At 41.9% G+C, this 19,723-nt stretch overlaps 1 protein-coding gene across 1 annotated transcript in view; it reads left to right on the top strand.

Moving 5' to 3' along the window:
- The window catches only part of LOC140200307 (progesterone receptor-like), a 326,010-nt gene that overhangs the window by 30,705 nt on the left and 275,582 nt on the right, over nt 1-19,723 (top strand). Inside the window, exon 2 of the mRNA XM_072263440.1 lies at nt 7,108-7,259. Within this exon, the coding sequence (XP_072119541.1) occupies nt 7,108-7,259 (152 nt within the window). The remainder of the gene's footprint in view (nt 1-7,107; nt 7,260-19,723) is intronic.

The following is a 19,723-nucleotide window of genomic DNA, read 5'->3' as shown; positions in this document are numbered from 1 at the left end:
CTGACAATTACCCACAGAAACCTAACTTCACTCCTCCATTTTGGATTTATCTGCCAGACATCACCCCCCGCCCCATGCTCACCTGGTTCCATCGAGTGCCTGCCATCCCCAGCTTCACTCCTCCCTCTCAGCTCTATATACTGGCTTTCTCACCTCCACATCAGAATCAGAATCAGGTTTATTATCACCGGCATGTGATGTGAAACTTGATAACTTAGCAGCAGCAGTTCAATGCAATACATAATCTAGCAGAGAGAAAAAAATAAATAAAATAAAATATAATGATAATAAATAAACAAATAAATCAATTACATATATAGAATAGATTTTAAAAAACGTGCAAAAAACAGGAATACTGTATACTTTTTTAAAAAATGAAATAGTGTCCAAAGCTTTCCACTTCCGATCCCTCGATGAGGATTGGTATGTGTTCCTTCATCTTTACCCTTCCTGAAGTCCACAATTTAGGAATTGTATAGCAGAGGGGAAGAAGCTGTTCCTGAATTGCTGAGTGTGTGCCTTCAGGCTTCTGTACCTCCTACCTGATGGTAACAGTAAGAAAAGGGCATGCCCTGGGTGCTGGAGTCCTTAATAAAGAAGGCTGCCTTTGTGAGACCCTGCTCCCTAAAGATGTCCTGGGTACTTTGTGGGCTAGTGCCCAAGATGGAGCTGACTAGGCTTACAACCTTCTGCAGCTTCTTTCGGTCCTGTGCAGTAGTCCCTCCATACCAGAGAGTGATGCAGCCTGTCAGAATGTTCTCCACGGTAAAAGAAGCTTTTGAGTGTATTTGTTGACATGACAAATCTCTTCAAATTCCTAATAAAGTATAACCCCTGTCTTGCCTTCTTTATAACTACATCAATATGTTGAGACCAGGTTAGATCCTCAGAAATCTTGACACCCAGGAACTTGAAGCTGCTCACTCTCCACTTCTGATCCCTCTATGAGGATTGGTATGTGTTCCTTCATCTTACCCTTCCTGAAGTCCACAATCAACTCTTTAACTTACTGACATTGAGTGTCAGGTTGTTGCTGAGGCACCGTTCGACTAGTTGGCACATCTCACTCCTGTACGCCCTCTCGTCACCAACTGAGATTCCACCAACAATGGTTGTATCACCAGCAAATTTATAGATGGTATTTGAGCTATGCCTAGCCACACATTCATGTGTATAAAGAGAGTAGAGCAGTGGGCTAAGCACACACCCCTGAGGTGCGCCAGTGTTGATCGTTAGCAAGGAGGATGTGTTATCACCAATCTCCACAGACTGTGGTCTCTTCCAGTTAGGAAGTCGAGGATCCAATTGCGGAGGGAGGTACAGAGGCCCAAGTTCTGCAATTTCTCAATCAGGATTGTAGGAATGATTGTATTAAATGCTGAGCCATAGTCAATGAACAGCATCCTGACGTAGGTGTTTGTGTTGCCTAGGTCATCTAAAGCTGTGTGGAGAGCCATTGAGATTGCATCTGCCATTGACCTATTGTGGTGATAGGCAAATTGCAATAGGTCCAGGTCCTTGCTGAGGCAGGAGTTCAGTCTAGTCATAACCAACCCCTCATTCTCATTCTCTCATTCCTAGTACAACTTCTCAACTTGAAATATTGACCATTCCTTTCCACCCTCATTACTCCCCCACCCCAGTTGCTACCTGCCTGTTGAGTTCCTCAACCAGTTTGTTTTTCATTTTGATATCTCTTTGTAGTTTCCTTGTGTCCTCTCCCCAATTATATTTCTGTCTATTGTACCTATCATTTAGTAATGGTCTAAAGGAGATATGAATTCATGTTGAGATCAACAAATTTAGCTACCAATTCTTCTTCAAAATCAGGTAGAAAATTGTAAAATTTGGAAGACCATGAATGAATCCTATGGCATGCAAATCATTACGTTTTTCTTCTCAGAAGATTAACTTACGCTTTCTCTTTCTTTCCTCAGCCAACCAATCTTCTGTCCCTGTTGATAGCTTATCTTCTCCACCTTGAGCTTTCATCTTCCATAATAATCTCTGTTGTGGCACCTTATCCAATGCCCACTGGAAATCCAAGTTACTGTATATCCACACAGCAGCTCTTCCTTATAAACAGCACGTTACTTGTCCAAAAACTTGAATGTATTGGAGTACCATAAATTACACGAAACAAAACTTTTCGAGATTACCTTGACATATTTTTAAATGCTCTGTTATAAAACTTCCAATAATAGCTTCTAACAATTTTCTGTGACTGATGCTTCATGAACAGGCCTGCAGTTTCCTACATTTTGTATCCCTTCTTTATAGAATAGTTACATTCGTCATTTCAATCTTATGTAACCTTTACTGAATCTCAGGAATTTTGGAAAATTAAAAACAATCCATCTACAAACATTGTAGATATCCACTTCTTTTATGTCTCTAAGATAAAGCACAGAAGGATCAGTACAGGATGATGTAAGATGGTGCTGAAGCATGGCAAGTCACTTGGAGCTGTGGTTAGCAGGTTTACATCTATAGTTACAACACTATATTCTGAGTCCTGCAGAAGGGTCTCAGCCTGAAGCGTTAACTCTTTATTCTTTTCCATAGCTGCTGAGTTCCTCCAGCAATTTGTGTGTGTGGCTTTGGATTTCCAGCATCAGCAGTTTTTCTTGTATTTGTTATATTATGCATTCTGCTTCGCTATTTACTTCTCAATGTACTTACTTTTCACATGATCGGACTGGACAGCATCCAGCCAAAAGCTTTTCACTGTATCTCAGTACATGTCAATAAGAAACTAAAACCAATACCAAGACAATCAGGACACAGGGATGGTCAATCCACAGCTCCAACCAAATGCTCTGTACCCCTGTTTAATTCCTCGGCTCTCTCCTCGCTTTCCAGTATTAATTCCCCAGCATCTCTTTGTTAACTCATTGGTTTTTAAGGATCTGCAGAAACTCTTACTATTTTTATATCTCTGGCTGCTTTATCTTGTACTTTGATTTTTTTCTTCTTTCCCATGAGTGGTTCTTTGCTGTTTAACACTATGAAAGAAATGTCAGCTAAATGTAACCCTTGAGAGCTTTACAGTGAATCATGTGTGCACCAAAAATTTCTGAGTAAATATTTGGGATTCTGTTGCAAATTTCAAAATGTCAGCATGGGAAAGTATGATGTGTTCCAGAGGGTAAATGGTTTTGTTATACTTACCTAAAGAAGGTTATTAAAAAGGGAAGAATATCTACATCCTTGTACATGGTATTGGTGAGGCCGCAACTAGAGTACTGTGCACAATCTTGGACCCTTGCTTTAAAAAATTAAATGATTCAAGATTCAAGGTTGTTTAATGTCATTTCCAGTACAGTAATGTAAAAGAGACGAAAAGTATGTTACTCCAGATCTAATACAGTACAAAATAAAATCATAATAATATAAAAATCCAATAACAATTTTAAAAACACAATAATTATGAATACATAAAATGGCTTATATACAAACGTTTGTACATAGATTAACTGTAAGTCCATAAAGTGGCGCTAGGCACTGGAGTATTTGTACATGAGGTGACTGACAGAAAATGATAAAGTAACGGCAGTTGGGAGTGTGGAGGGCTAGGTTAACGGGTGGAGGTGTTGGTCAGCCTTACTGTTTGATGTAATTAACTGTTCTGAGTCTAGTGGTCCTGGTGTGGATGTTATGTAGCCTCCTTCCTAATGGGAGTGGGACAAACAGCTCCTGAGAAGGATGGATAGAATCCTTCATGATGTTACTGGCCCTTTTCTGGCATCCCTCTGTATATGTGTCGTTGTTAGTGGGTAGGCTGGTGTCAACGATGCCTTGGGCAGTTTTGACATCCCATTATAGAGCCTTCCAGTCCACCGCAGTGTAGTGTCTGTGCCGTGCAGTAATGCAGCTTGTTAGGATGCTCTCTACTGCCCATCTGTAGAGTAATGTGAATACAGATGTGCATAGTCCAACTCTCTTCAACCTCCTCAGAAAGTAAAGACATTGGTCAGCTTTCCTGATTGTGTACAATGCATTCTGTGACTATGAAAGTTTGTGCGAGATGCACAATACCAGGAGTTTGAAACTGCTTGCAGTTTCCACTGCTGCACCGCTGATGGAAAGAGCTACCTCCTATAACTAATAATATGGCCTCTGAGTGTATGTTTGTGGTCTTCTGCTGCTGTAGCCCATCCATTTAAATGTTCGACATGTTGTGCATTCTGAGATGCTCTTCTGCACACCACTGTTGTAACGCGTGGTTATTTGAGTTACTGTTACCTTCTGTCAGTGTGGCCATTCTACTCCGTCCTTTCTCACACAACAAGGTGTTTTCATCCACAGAACTGACACTCACTGGATGTCTTTTTGTTTTTCATACCATTATCTGCAAACTCTAGTGACTCTTGTGTATGAAAATCCCAGGAAGTCAGCAGTTTCTGAGATACTCAAACCACCCCTTCTGGCACCAACAACCATTCCACAGTTAAGGTCAATTAGATCACATTTCTTCTCCATTTTGATGTTTGGTCTGAACAGCAACTGAACCTCTTGACCATGTCTGCATACTTTGATGCATTGAGTTTCTGCCACATGATTGACTGATTAGGTATTTGTATTAACAATCAGTTGTACTAGTGTACCTAATAAAGTGCCACTGAAAGTATAGTAATTCTTATACATCACCTGGTACATTATCTCTATACTTTATTAAATACCAACTTAGAATACCAGAGCACAATTGGTAAATTTTATGACTATGTTACTATTATCTATAGAACTCTTGCACACCGTAGCTGCATCAGCAGACGTTTTGATTGTAACACTGGGTCAGTGACTCCTCTGTGGTGCAGAGTTATCTTTATTACATGTATTATATTCTAATTACTGCTACAAAATTTCCCATAATGTTGCACACTTTGATTTTATTACTATTTCATAAGGTTACAAGAAGTAAAACTTAGCAATTCTTGGTGGGGAAGAAATGTTGATATGCAGCAGTTGTCTTATAATCATTTCCAAATCCCATGATCTGATTTAACTACACAACTGCCATTCTTTTTCGATCACAATCATGATTCAAGTACTAATGAAAAGAGTTCTGCAGGGTAATCAGGAGAGCTAGAAATGTTTGTGGTAGAATTCTCTGTCCACAGGGAGATTTTTAGTCCAGAATATTTAAGACACTATATCAATTAACAGACTCTTCCCATTAAAAAAATCCTTAGTGATCCACAAACTAAAAAGTTGCTTTTAAAGTAGAGATCAGTAGATTACAGTGCTTTGGACCATTTGCAAAGATATAAATGCCTGGTTAATGTACTCTATGTTTGCAGAATATTTTAGGGAAAAAAACTCTTGGGGTCAGGTCATTCTATTCTTCTAGAACAGCAAGAAGAAAACAGGCACAATGCTGTTTAATTTCTTCTGTCCCTTTTACTGAATTTCTCTATCTAACAGGGGTCTGTTTCTTCTACTTTTTCTTCTTAAATATCTCTATCAAAGTACGTTATTAACACTGGTTGATCTCTATGTATCTGGTATGGAAACACCAATGCCCTTGAATGGAAAATCCTATAAAAAGTAGTGGATTCAGCCCAGTCCATTACAGGTAAAGCCATTCCAGCACATTTACATGGAGTGCTGTTGCAGGAACACAGCTTCCATCATCAGAGACCCCTCACCACCCAGTTTATGGTGTCCTCTCATTGCTGCCATCAGGAAGAAAGTACAGGAGCCTCAGGACCCAAGCCACCAGGTTTAGGAACAGTTATTATCTCTCAACCATCAGGCACTTGAATCAATGGGGATAACTTCATTCAACTTCACTCGTCCCATTATCGAACGGTTTCCACAACCTATGGACTCACTTTCAAAGACTCTTCATCTCATGTTCTAGATATTTATTGCTTATTTATTTATTATTATTATTTCTTCTCCCTTTTGTATTTCAACAGGTTGTTGTCTTTTGGTCATTGGTTGTTGGTCATTCATTGATTCAATTTTGTGCTTTATCTTCTGTGTTCTTGCTCATTTTTTCTTGTTGCTATTTGCACGATTTGTTTAGCGGGGGGAATCAATGTTCTTGTGGCTGTTTGCATGATTTGTTGTTTGCTCATGGGAGGATTGATGTTTTTTTCTTTGAACGGGTTCCATTGTTTTCTTTATTTCGTGGCTGTCTATGGAGAAGATGAATCTCAGGGTTGTGAATTTTGATAATAAATGTACTTTGAATTCTTTGAATCCTTTGAACTTTGAACACCATGCCTGCAATCCATTATTACTGATCATTGTGTGGTTAGATCTTGTATCATAGAAGGTGGTGTTACTTCTTATATGTTAAGCTGTAGCCATTATTAATATTTTAAGTAAATTATATTACCACAAGAAGAAGATGCCACCTTTTGTGGTTAAGTCCACTGGTTATGTTTTCCAGTGGTTGAAACTGAAGAACACATGAGAAGGATTATATGTGCAAACTTAATGTCAAAATACTGAGTTAAAACAACATGAAGCACAAATAGGTACAAAATATGATTTTATTTGCACATGTTTACAAAAATCCAGTTCATTATTGCTACCTCAAGAATGTTGTGTCCTTATTTGATGTTAAATTAACTGCACATTTGACAGTTCCCATATGAGAAGCAAAGTGTTAAGTTCTGGATTAAGCAAACTTTAAATCTATTTCATACACTTCCAGAAAATTGAGTGAGTATTATCTCAATAATGATACTGATTACCAGATCAGAGGAGTGATCAAAGATTCCTTTTTTGGTTTTTCCACCATGGCACAGCTGTTAATTGGGACTGGACAGAAGACAGATGATCAAACACAATAAAACACCATCCCCTGCAAAAATGAGCTTCAAAAGAAACTTTACTAATTAGCTGATTTTTGGCAATTAAAATTCAGCTGTTTAGCAGGAGTCTGACCCTTCAGCAGTTTTCTCACTTTGAATGTGAATCTATTCATCTGTAGGTGTATACTCTGAATGGAGCATTATATGTAGGAATGTTGCAAGGCAGGTGAAATTTCACCTAAGTTGTAGAAAGAACTTTTAAAGTTAACATTTTATTACAATTATTTTTAATTGTGAAACAATTGACTTTGAAATCTTTTTCTTCCTTTCTTCCTTGAAGGCCAGAGAATGGAAGAGGCCATGTCTCTCATTTTGCCCCGGGACTGAGTCTGCAGAAACTCTGTCTGATCTGTGGTGATGAAGCCTCAGGTTGCCATTATGGAGTCCTTACATGTGGAAGTTGTAAGGTTTTCTTCAAAAGGGCTGTTGAAGGTAGAACTCTTCTTTTATATTCAACAATAGTTTTGCAGTTGGTTTTATCCTGGCTACAGTTTTGTGTATGTCCACTCTGTCCCTTATTCAGGTTATATGTTCATATCAATTTGTCATCGTACTTTGAATCTGCAGCCATAGGGTTTTGTAAGATTTTTAATTGCATTTCTTAAAAATGTTTCAGATGGGATACAGGGAGGATTAAATCTATGTGCTGGTATTTTAAAATTTATAAAAACAAGCGATTCTGCAGGTGCTGGAAATCTTGAGCAACACCCATAAAGTGCAGGAGAAACTCAGCAAGTCAGGCAGCATCTACCTGGGGGAATAAACAGTCAACATTTCAGGTTGAGATCCTTCATTAGAACTGGAATGGAAGGGGGCAGAAGCCAGAATAAGAAGGTGTTGGGAAGGGAAGGAGTACAAACTGCAGATGATAGGTGAGACCAGGTAAGGAGAAGGTGGGTGGATGCCATTTTTGTTATAGCATACATTCATTGTAATTGTTTGTTCCTTTTTTGAGTTGGAAATATTGATATCTATAGTTGATCTCAACTTATTTGCCATAAATAAATGCTTGTGAGACTGCTCAGTTGTAAATTGTAATGTACTGCAGTAACTGAAGAGAAACCAAGGCATTTGGGTTTCAATGTGGCTTCCTTGAATTTCATTGATTTGTTCTAATAAAGTCTGACAACCTCCTCCACGACTCCATCAGGCGAAAGAAGACCTGGGCTGAAGTCATATAACTTAAAGGCATTTTGATTGATGAAATCTTTAAAATCTGTACTCATGAATCAACTTCCAGCATGTAAGACAGTCCTTCAACAAGGACACACAGTACAAAGAACAGTACAGGAGCATATCCTTTCCCCACATCTATCCACTTCGAATGAGCATCAACCATAACCAGACACACCTTCCCCAAGAAAGGTCCAGCAAAATTGGCATTGTTTCTTGGATCACTGCCAAAGGAGCAGACAGAGATACACTTCTATGTCCTTGAATACTTGGTGCAGAAATACTAACAAAAGTATTTACTTTCTGTTGAACTAGGGGTTAGTCCTTTAGCATTCACACACTCCCTAAGTACTGTACATTATTTGTCAAAAATAATACTTAGTTTTCTTTGGATGTACAGACGTATGTCTGCCTTTTTCTGTCCGGTCAGCCCTGCCAGACATTGTAGGTATTTTTCCTTGAGGGTCCTGCAATCAGGTTAATATGCATGGTATATTAACCAAGTATACGGTGACCTTGGAAATGTCCTGCAGCAATGCCACCACACCTGTCTGGAACTTAGTGGATGCAGATGGAACCCGCAAGGATGGACGTGACAAGCCCATGCAACTGTTGATAGTCAAGCTTACATTGACAGATGCCTTAACACTGTTGATATTTATAATTCATATTCAACTTAGGAAATTCTGCCCTCCTGATAAAATTGCAAATTTCTTTCCTAGCAATGGGATACAATTCTAGGAACAAAACTCAATTAGTAAGCAACTTATAATTTCCATAAATCTAAATTAATCTATTAGGTTTTAAGACTGGTGCATTGGATGCTGATTAGAAATTAAAATGAATTCTTTCGGAGAAGACTGCTGTTTTTTTCCTCCAATTTTGCCTTCACTACTTAAGGTATTGATCTGGGCTTAAATAACCATGCTAGATGCTTCAATCAACATCAGTTATCTTCATATGTTCCTATTCTTTTTAGTAATGCCCCTCCTCACTCTTCTTAACATGGTAAACTTTCCTTCAGTCCAGGCTGGTTTCTTTAGGTTTCTCTTCTGCCCTTCCCATTATTCTGTTTACGGACAAATATGTTCTAGGGTTCTTTCAAATACATATACAGTATTCATTTCAGTTCAGAAATATACAACATAGAGAACACAGAACAGTACAAGCTCTTCAGCCCCCAATATTGTGCCAGCCTTCTAACCTACTCCAAGCTCAATCTAACCCTTCCCTCCCACATAACCCTCCACTTTTCTTTCAATCCATGTGCTTATCTAAGAGTCTGTTTCATGTCCCTAATGCATCTGTCTCTTCCACTGCCCCTTGCAGTGTGTTCCACATATCCACCACTCTCTGCATAAAAAAAACTATCCCTGATACTCACCTACATTTTCCTCCAATCACCTTAAAATAACGCCTTGCTGTATTAGCCCTGGTTGCATAGGAAAATGCTGGCTGCCTACTCTATCTATATCTCTTATCATCTTCTACAAGTCACCTCTCATCCTCCTTTGCTCCAAAGAGAAAAGCACTAGCTCATTCATAAGACATGTCTCTAATCCAGGGAGATTCGTGAGGCATTACCTGCTCCTCACAAAACCACACTGACTGTCCTTAATAAGACTATGCTTCTCCAAATAGTCGTCAATCCCTTCTCTAACAATCCTTTCCAAAATTTTGCCCACCACTGATGTAAGATTATAATTCCTAGGATTATTCCTATTACCTTTCTTCAACAAAGAAATAACATTTGCCACCCTCCAAACTTTTGGTACTAGTGAAACAATTTTCCTCGTTGCCAGTGTAGATTTTCGCAAATAAAACAAAGTGAGGCATTTTAGGTTTAATGAAACCGTAACACATTTTATTGAACTCCAAAACCTAAACAAAAAAATCGCGTTAAAAATCTTGATATAATAACGTCATCACATCAAACCAGCCTCTTAATGAACCCTCTACCCAATTTTGATGGTTGTGTTTTATGGTACCTTATAATGCACCCCCCACCACCGCCCCAAAATTCACTAAAAGCAGCATTGTGAGCCTGTCTGGAGCTCAGATAAGCTGGCCATCTGGGGTCCTGTGTTCCATGGGTGGAGGAACAGCAGGTGCCTCTGGCTCGTCCAGAGGTGTGTTCACATGCTCATGGTCATGTTGTGATGCCAGGGGCATGGCAGTGGAATACTCTCAAATCTTGGTGGGTCAGTTTAAGGCAATCTACCAAAATACATTTAGGTTTACCCCTCTAATCTATGATAAAAGTCTTTTCTCTCCATTCCGAAACGTGGAATGGGCCATTGTAAGGGGGCCTAAGGGGATCTTGTTGTGCATCATAGCAGACGAAAGCAAACAAGGCAGAACGTAGGTCAACAGGAACCCAAGAGTGCTGTACGTTATGATGGGAGGTAGGAATAGGTGAAGAGGAATTGAATTTACTGAGGAGGGTGGAACATTTTGACAGGCCAACCAGGCAGGCGTGGCCTCAGGAATAAAATCACCTGGCTCTCGTAACGACTGCCCATATACCAACTCAGTCATGGATGACAGCAAGCCCTCATTTGGAGCTGTTCTGAGCCCCAGCAGGATCCACAGGAGATAATCATTTAAGCAGCATTTAAGGAGCGGTGAAATTGCTCGCATAGGCCATTGGACTGGGGGTGATACGCCATGATTTGATGTGGCCTAATACCGAAGTTCTGGGCCATCGCAGACCAGAGGTCTGAAATGAATTGGGGACCGTGGTCGGAGGAAATATCAGATGGGGTGCCAAACCAAGCAACCCAGGTGCTGATGAACACCTGAGCCACATCTGCAGCCATCGTCCATGCTAGAGGGACGACCTCTGGCCACCTGGTGGTACGGTCCACCATGGTGGGAAGGTGCGTGACACTGCAGGAGCAGGGAAGAGGGCCTACAAGATCCACATTGACATGGTCAAACTATTGCTCAGGAACTTCAAAAGTACAAAGGCACCATAACATGATGGTTAATTTTTCCCTACTGCAGTCCAATCATACACATCCTTTCTGAGGCTGTGCCAAGCAAACTTTAGTGCAACCATTTTCTGTGAGGCCTTCAAGCCGGATGCAAGTGGCCATGTACAGAGTCTAAAGCAGTCCGTTTCCAGTTTGTGGGCATAATGAAGCAAGGGCAAGGGCAGTTAAGGCATCACACAGGAAAGAAACCCCAGCTTCCCTGAACTTAATATCAGCCCACCATAGGCCCATGACTGCTGTTCAGAAAGCCTGGACCTCTGGGTCAGTAACCTGGTCGACTGCCATGCCGGTCTGAGCAACCCCTATGTGTGTGGCCTCAACAGATGTCTGTAAGTTGCGATTAGCCACAGCATTAGTCTTTTCCTTGATATGTTGTATATCAATTGTGAACTGGGATATGTAGGTCAGGTGATATTGCTGCCTTGCAGACCAAGGGTCTGATGTTTTGGCCATCGAGTGCACGAGGGGTTTGTGATCAATGAACGCTGTGAAATGGCAACCCCCTAGGAGAAAACAAAAATGGTGGACAGCCAGATAGAGACTGAGAAGCTCACAATCAAACGTGTTTTACCTCGTTTTGGGGTTGGGCGGGGAACAGAGTTGCTGGCCGAAAAAAGGCGAGCACTGCCACACCCCTCCGACCAATTGTTCATGCACAGCACCCATAGAGTTGTCTTAAGCATCAGTAATATTGGCTGTGGGTGCATTGGGGAGTGGTTACGCCAGTAGAGTCGCAGTAGAAAACTCATTTGGTACCATCAAGTGCCCTGGTCATGTCTGCTGATCAGTCAAGCACTTGATTAGGAGTATTACCTTTAAGCGCACCAATCAGGGGAACATAAGTCCAGCAGCTCGCGGGATGAAGCAATGATAGAAACCTAAAAACTCTGGGGTTTTTTTTGCACTGCAGGGCAATGGGAAATCCATAGAAGCAGCTACTTTTGATGGGAGGGATTTCGTACCTTTTTGCAGAGATGTGATTGTTGGGGAAGTCAATGGTTGACAGCCCAAACTGGTAATTAGCAAGGGTAATTATCAACACGTGTTGGCTTAAGTGCTCGAAACGTGTGCGGAGATGAGATATATGCTTGATTTGGACACACTAGAGACAAGTATGTCATCTAGGTAAACAGAAAGTAAATTGAAGTCTTTTAATACAGAGTCCATCAGCCGATGGAAAGACTGTGCTGCATTTTTCAGTCCAAATGACACACGCAGAAACTCAAAAAGGCCAAACGGGGTTATTATAGCTGCTTTGGAAATGTCCTCCAAGCACACAGGCACCTGATGGTAGCCCCTAACTTGGTTAACTTTGGAAAAAAATTAGTTTTTTAGTTAAACATGCCAAAAAGTGTTTAATGTGTGGACCCAGGTAATGATCAGAGGGAGGTGGGCTTGTTAAATCATTGGTAATCACCTCATGGGTGGCAACCACCATCGGGGTTAGAGACCATATGGAACTGTGAAGCCCAGGGGCTATTTGACTGGCATACAATTCTGAGTCTTTCCATGTTGGCAAAATCAGCCCTCGTGTTTGCAGCTTTTCTAAGTCTAGTCTACATGCGTGGGCATGTTGTGGGAATATGGTGCTCAACCCCATGGTTTGTGATGGTAGTGGAGAGTGTGGGCTTGATGAGGTTTGAGAACTCGCTCAGCAGCCGAGTAAACTCACATGCGGTGGTGCATGCTCTTGACTGAGTTGTTAGGAGATACTTATTTGGGGAGCAGGGTAATGACCCAGAGTCCTTGACATCCAGAAGCTGGCAATTCTTAACGTCAATTAACAGTCTTGGGCATACAGGAAATCTGCACCGAGCAGAGGACTAGTGACTTTAGCCAAGATGAAGTCCCAAGTGTAACATTGCCCATTGAAGCAGAGCATCACCTGTCGTGTCCCATTAGTTTGGATCTTGCTGCTGTTGACGGCCTCCAGTGAGGTTTTGTCACTCTTTGCCTTTTCATCAATAGGTGATACTGGCAGCACACTCACTCAAGCACTTCCCTGAAAGGGAGTCCATAATGAAGAGTAGATGATCCTGGCAGCTAGAACCCACAGTGTTCACGGATCTCTGATGTCCCAATGCTCTGGCACTGTCGAAGCTGCAAGGCAGTCAGCACTTCCTGGTGTTCCTACCAAAGCGAGTGTGGTAAAAGCACAGACGTGGCATTGTCTGTTTCTCAGCCGCGGGTGTCCTTATGTTGGGGGCCTTGCTAACTGGGCTTATTGAGGTAGAGAAAGGAGGGATAATGATGCACTGCGGCCTAGTTGAATGTAGACTATCAGCCATTTTAACAAGCTCCCTATAGTCCTTCACAGGTGCAGTAGCGAGGGCCATGCACTCTTCAGCAGGCTTTTTCTGCATGAAGAGTTCCTTAAAAATAAAACAAGGATGGTGATTTCCCAGGAGAGACAGCATGTGGTCCATTAGTTCCAACAGCTTAGTGTCGCCAAAGCTGGGCAAGGAGAGCAACAGTCTGGCGCGTTCAGACTCCAATAGTCCAGAAGTCTGTAAAATGTAAGTTTTCAGCAATCGGTATTTATCGTGTTCAGGCAGTTGTTCTAGTAGACCCACCGCTCTCTCAGCCGTGGAATTGCTGAACGACACTACCATGCAGAAACGTGGTGCTGTCGGTGACGATTTTTTGCAGAGCAAACTGGGCCTCAGCTTGTACAAACCAAGAGTCGCCATTTTGCTCCCAGAGTTCCAGCAGTTTCAAAGCAACTGCATTGGCTGCCATGTCCAGCAATTCTGGAATCGCCCTGGAGCATCAGGGTCACCATTGTATGCTTTCACAAATAAAACAAAGTGAGTCGTTTTACCCCTAACATGTTTTATTGAACTCTGAAACCTAAACGCAAAAGTACACTAAGAATCCTTATGTAATTACGTCATCATGTCAAACCAGCCTCTAAAAGTGCAACCCCAACCCAATGTTGGTGGTTATGAATTATATACATTTCTCCCAATTACATTACCCACACCAGTATGTTATATTTTGAACAAGGAGGATCATTGCTAGTCTGCTGAGCCAGTATGAACCTGCTGACCACAATCCCAACAGAAATGTGTGTCATCAACAGGAAGTGGGTTGTAACCAAAAGATAATCCCCAATGCACATGACTCTTGCTAGAGGAAAATTATCACTTGGATATTACTGCAACACGGTGGCATTGAGATTAAGATAAAGAGAAAGATTATATTAATTTATCACACGTACACCGAAAAATGCAGTGAAATGTGTTGATTTGTGTCAACCACCAACGCAGACTGAGGATGTGCTGGGGGCAGCCTGCAAATGTTGCCATGCTTCTGGTGCCAACCTTTCACGCCCACGACTTGCAAACTTTTTAGGAACTTGTATGTCTTTCGAATGTCGGAGGAAATTGGAGCACTTGGAAGAAGCCCACATGGTCACAGGAAGAACGTACAGACAGTGGGAGGAGCCCCAGTCACTGGCACTGTGAAACATTATGCCAACCACCATTCTACCATACCACCCGCATGGACCATCACTTTTGGTTCTCTTTTCATTGGTTTTGAAATCAGCTTCTCTTTAGGAGGAAGTTGGCCATTTTAATGCCCAATATTAGTATGAAATTGGATTGGAGAGTGCCCTTTCTTTGGTGTAAAGTTTCACTTTTTAGCAGTGATCGTTTGGGGGTAAAGTTATATGTGGTAATACATTTTGGGTTGAAGTTGGACGCCATTGCAATGTTCCTTTGGAATGAACTTGAATTCACAAATGTCCATTCTTTTGAGATTAAATTGGTAAGAGTTGCATGTGTTTTGCATCTCTGAATCAGAGGCGATTACATATGGACATGGTCAACCTGAATCTGGATCTAGACGGCCAGGCTTTCAACTCTACAATTTTACTCAGGATCACAGAGGAGCAGAAGCTAAAAACCATTGCACAGGACTGGCAAATGATGAGGGTGGGGAGATGAGTCCAGTTTTCCTGCAAAACCCTGGCCCCATGAAGCCAGAATCAGAATCAGAATCAGAATCAGAGTCAGGTTCAATATCACTGGCATATCTCATAAAGACAATTGTTTTGTGACAGCAGTACATTCCAATATATAATAATAATAAAACTATGAATTACAATAAATATATAAAATTACATGCTTAAAATTAAATACATTGTGCAAAAAAGAATAAAAAGCGGTGAAGTAGTGCTCATTGGTTCATTGTCCATTGAGAAATCTGATGGCGAGGGAGGCAGAAGCTGTTGCTGAAACATTGAGTGTGTTTCTTCTGGCTCCTGTACCTCCTCCTTGATGCTAGCAATGAGAAGAGGGCATGTCCTGGGTGATGGGGGTCCTTAATGATGGAAGCCGTCTTTTTGAGGCATCGCCTTTTGAAGGTATCCTTGACGCTGGGGAGGCTAGTGCCCATGATGGAACTAGCTGAGTGTACATCATTCTGCGGCCTTTGCTGATCCTGCGCAGTGACCCCTCCATACCAAACAGTGACGTAACCAGTTAGAATGCTCACCACGATACATATGTAGAAATCTGCAGGCACCTTTGGTGACATATTAATCCGCCTCAAACTCCAAATGAAATATAGCTGTTGTCATGCCTTCTTTGTAATTGCATCGATATATTGGGCCGAGGATAGATCTTTCAGAGATGTTGACACCCAGGAACTTGAAAACGATCACCCTTTTCACTGCTGATCCCTCGAGGAGGATTGGTGTGTGTTCCCACAGCTTCCCCTTCCTGAAGTCCACATTCTATTCCCTGGTCTCACTGACGTTGAGTGAAAGGTTGTTGTGACATCACTCAACCAGCAGGTCTATCTCACTCCTGTATGCCTCCTCATTACAATCTAAAATTCTAGAAACAGTAGGTGTTGTTGGCAAGTTTATAGATGGTGTATGAGTTGTGTCTAGCCACACAATTGTGGGTGTAGAGAGAGTGGTGTAGTGGGCTAAGCATGCATCCTTAAAATGGTCAGGGAGGAGGAGATTTTATTTTCGATCTGCACAGACTGTGGTCTCCTGGTGAAGAAGTCAAGGATACAGATACAGAGGGAGGTACAGGGGCCCAAGTTTTGGAGCATGTTGATTAGAACTGAAGGTATGATTGTGTTGAACACTGAGCTGTAATCAATAAACAGCAGACTGACATAGGTATTGCTATTGTCCTTGTGACCTAAGACTAAGATGAGAGCCAGTGAACTTACATCCAATGTTGACCTACTATAGCGATAGGCGATTTGCAGTGGGTGTATGCCCTTGTTTGGGCAGGAGTTGATTCTAGCCATGACTGACCTCTCAAAGCTCTTCATCGCAGCCGATGTGAGTGGAATTGGGTGATAGTCATTGAGGCAGCTCACCCTGTTCTTCTTGGGCACTGGTATGATTGTTGCCCTTTTCAAGCAGGTGGAAACCTTTGACTGCAGCAGTAAGAGACTGAAGATGTCCTTCAATGCTGTCGCCAGTTGCTTGGCACGGGCTTTCAGAGCCCTATTAGGTACACCATCTAGGCCTGATGCCTTGCGAGGATTCACCCCTTTGAATGATGTTCTGACATTGAACTCGGAGATGGAGAACACAGTGTCATCAGATACTGCAGGGATTCTCACAGCCGTAGTTTTCTTCTCCCTTACAAAAGGTGCATTAAAAGGCATTGATCTTATCTGGGAGTGAAGCATCACAGCCATTCATGATCTTAGGTTTTGTTTTTAGGAGGTAATGGCCTGCAAACCCTGCCAGAGGCTGACGTGCATTCAATTCTGTCTCTAACCTTAATCTGAATTTTTTTTTATTTCAATGTCACTCCATGGAGCAGTAGTTCTGTGATCCAAGTTAACCCATGAGAGGGCAGATTGATGTGGAGCTGTTGAGTCCCCACATGGCTGTATGAACACTGGACTCTGCGGTGCTCTGAATTTCCTGTGTAGCAGTACTGGTTGGCTACAGAGTGTGTGCAGCAAAAGAGCCTGTTACAAGGCACTGTATCACCACTGGAACCACAGGTGAGAATGGAGCTGGCCATCACTTCCATTCTGGAAAAGGTGGGCTCTGGAGTCTGCATAAAGCCTGATACCAAGTTCTTGTTGGTTGGCTCAATATTCCATGATATTGAATGCAATCCCATGCAGAATGCATTTCATCGAGGCTACCCTTTAGCCTAGCCCATTGAAGTCCTTACTTGAGTCTTCCTGCAATGGAGTCAGTGTATTGGATGCAGATCATTTGGATGCAGCCACATGTGATCTATGTCTCTTGTTATGCTGCCCTCTAAGTTATGAACAGCTCTTGGATCCATTGGTTTTCCACCAATTTGATGGTTGCCCAGATTCAACTTCACTGACCCATCCCCTGATGGTTATTTCAAAAGTGTCACCATTCAAATATGGAGCCCTGAAATACATTTCACAAGGCCAGGACAATTGCTGCACCACTGTAAGAAATAGCAAGACTCATCCAGAGAAAGGGCATGAGAACTCCTGGACTGGGGATATCTGCCTCTAACTCCAGCTCTGGTCCATTATTTGCAAAGGATTCTTCAGACCGTGGAGCATTTACAGCACTCACAGAATCGGGTATTATCAGGGATAACATCTTGGATTGAGAATGATATTTGAAGTAACAGAGGCTAAACGGATATTTGTTAATCCCTTTTAAGTGGAAGTCAAAGTTAAGTTTACTGTCATTGCACAATACATGTAAGGATGGTACAAGGACAAACTTACTTGCTGCAGCATCACAGGCACCAAGCATCATATTAGCAGCATTCACAAGAAACACATAAAGTTCCTGCCATGGCCTGTAAGGAGTTTGTACGTTCTCCCCGTGACCACATGAGTTTCCTCTGGGTGCTCCGGTTTGCTGCCACAGTCCAAAGGACATACTGGTTGATACATTAATTGGTCATTATCAATTGTCCCATGGATACAGTAGGATTAAATCGGGGGTTGCTGGGCGGTGTGGCTTGAAGGGCCTATTTTGCATTGTATCTCAATTATAAATGCATAAACATAAATTACTCACAATTCTTACAAGAAAGAACACAATTAGAACAAGAAAAAGAAAAAAAATTAATGTAATGCAATGAGATAAAATGAGAGAGACCATTACCTTTGACAAGGAACCATCAATTTAAAATTGTAACTAAGGAGAGGGATTAGAAGAAGCTTTTCTGCATAGCTTGGGGTATTTTGCCTTAGGGCAAGGTTGAGGCAGAGTCTTATTTAAAAGTAATGGAGAAAAATTACAACCAGAGGCAAATAAATTGCAGTGAGGATTGGTTTATTGCTGGATGACCAGGTTCCTATAATCTGCAAAAGTCCCTTTTAAAGTCCTGACGAAGGGTCTTGGCCCGAAACGTCGACCGTGCTTCTTCCTACGGATGCTGTCTGGCCTGCTGCATTCCACCAGCATTTTGTGTGTGTCCCTCTTAAAGATGTGATTCCTTCATTTTGCATTCAGGAAAAACATTCCCCCACATGATTATAGTTTAGCTATCCCAGAGTTATGGAATGTCTGATAAGTGATCTGTGCTGTGGCTAAAATTATTACAACTGACGGGCTTCTCATTTTTTATTGACTTACATTTAAAACGTTAGTTTTATTCCTGCCACCTCTTTGTATCTGGATCAATGAACTTGCACTGACAATATGCTCACACTATGTGTCATGCCTGTTATTTCTGGTGAACTAGTAGAGGAGGAAAACAAGCCCTGAAATTAGCTTCAGTGATAACAGGCTGGTTAAACTGAGGTGTCCATGTAGCTTTTTCCTAGTTTTACTGCTGATTGACCAAATATCCTATGCACGTGGATAGATAGATAGATATACTTTATTGATCCTGAGGGAAATCGGGTTTTGTTACAGCTGCACCGACCAAGAATAGAGCATAAATATAGCAATACAAAAACCCCAACAATCAAACAACAATATGCAAACTATGCCAGATGGTACTAAGTCCAGGACCAGCCTATTGGCTCAGGGTGTCTGACCTTCCATGGGAGGAGCTGTAAAGTTCGATGGCCACAGGCAGGAACAACCTCCCATGACGGCCTGTGTTGTATCTCAGTGGAATATGGCCGGAGTCCAACAGCAAAAAGTTCAATATCCGGTCTAAAAACACGTTCCTCGAACGTAATATGACCAGGATCGCACCATCCGTTGTTAACCAGAACAGCAAGCCCCCAACTCCCTTATGCTTACCACTCTCAGTACACTTCTGGTCAGCCGGAACGGTCTGGAAGCCCTCCATGGAAAAGTTTTGGTCGGGTATGTCCTTGTGCAGCCCCGTTTCAGTAAAACACGTAACACTGCACTCCCGAAATGTTCTCTGACGCCTGGCTAGCGCTGTCAACTCGTCCATTTTATTACCCACCAAACTCCTCTTCTCCATAAGTCTCTGTTGGTCGACCCGGTCCTCTTTCCTCGCCTTTGTGATCCCTCTCTGCATCCTCTGTGTGTTTTCCTCCAGATTTCAGCAGGGGTGTCCGCCGCTCTGTTCGCTAAACCAGCCAGCATAAGTGCAATCAGCTGGTCCCTGGAATGAACAATGTGACCATACTGCTGCCCCGCTAATGAGACGTGTCCGAATGTAACTATTTCCAGCGCTAAAAACCCAAATAAAACTCTCTCCACCAGCATGTTAGAGAGGGTGCAGCTTCAACGTGTTACCGTGAAAAAAAAATAACAAATAACCTAAGTTAAAAAAGTAAGAAGAAAAAAATAAGAAAACTAGTCAGAACGGC

The sequence above is a fragment of the Mobula birostris genome, chromosome 7, assembly GCF_030028105.1.
Source record: "Mobula birostris isolate sMobBir1 chromosome 7, sMobBir1.hap1, whole genome shotgun sequence".
Lineage (NCBI taxonomy): Eukaryota > Metazoa > Chordata > Chondrichthyes > Myliobatiformes > Myliobatidae > Mobula > Mobula birostris.
The sequence above is the reverse complement of the archived record's forward strand: the minus strand, read 5'-3'. Positions and strand labels throughout refer to the sequence as shown.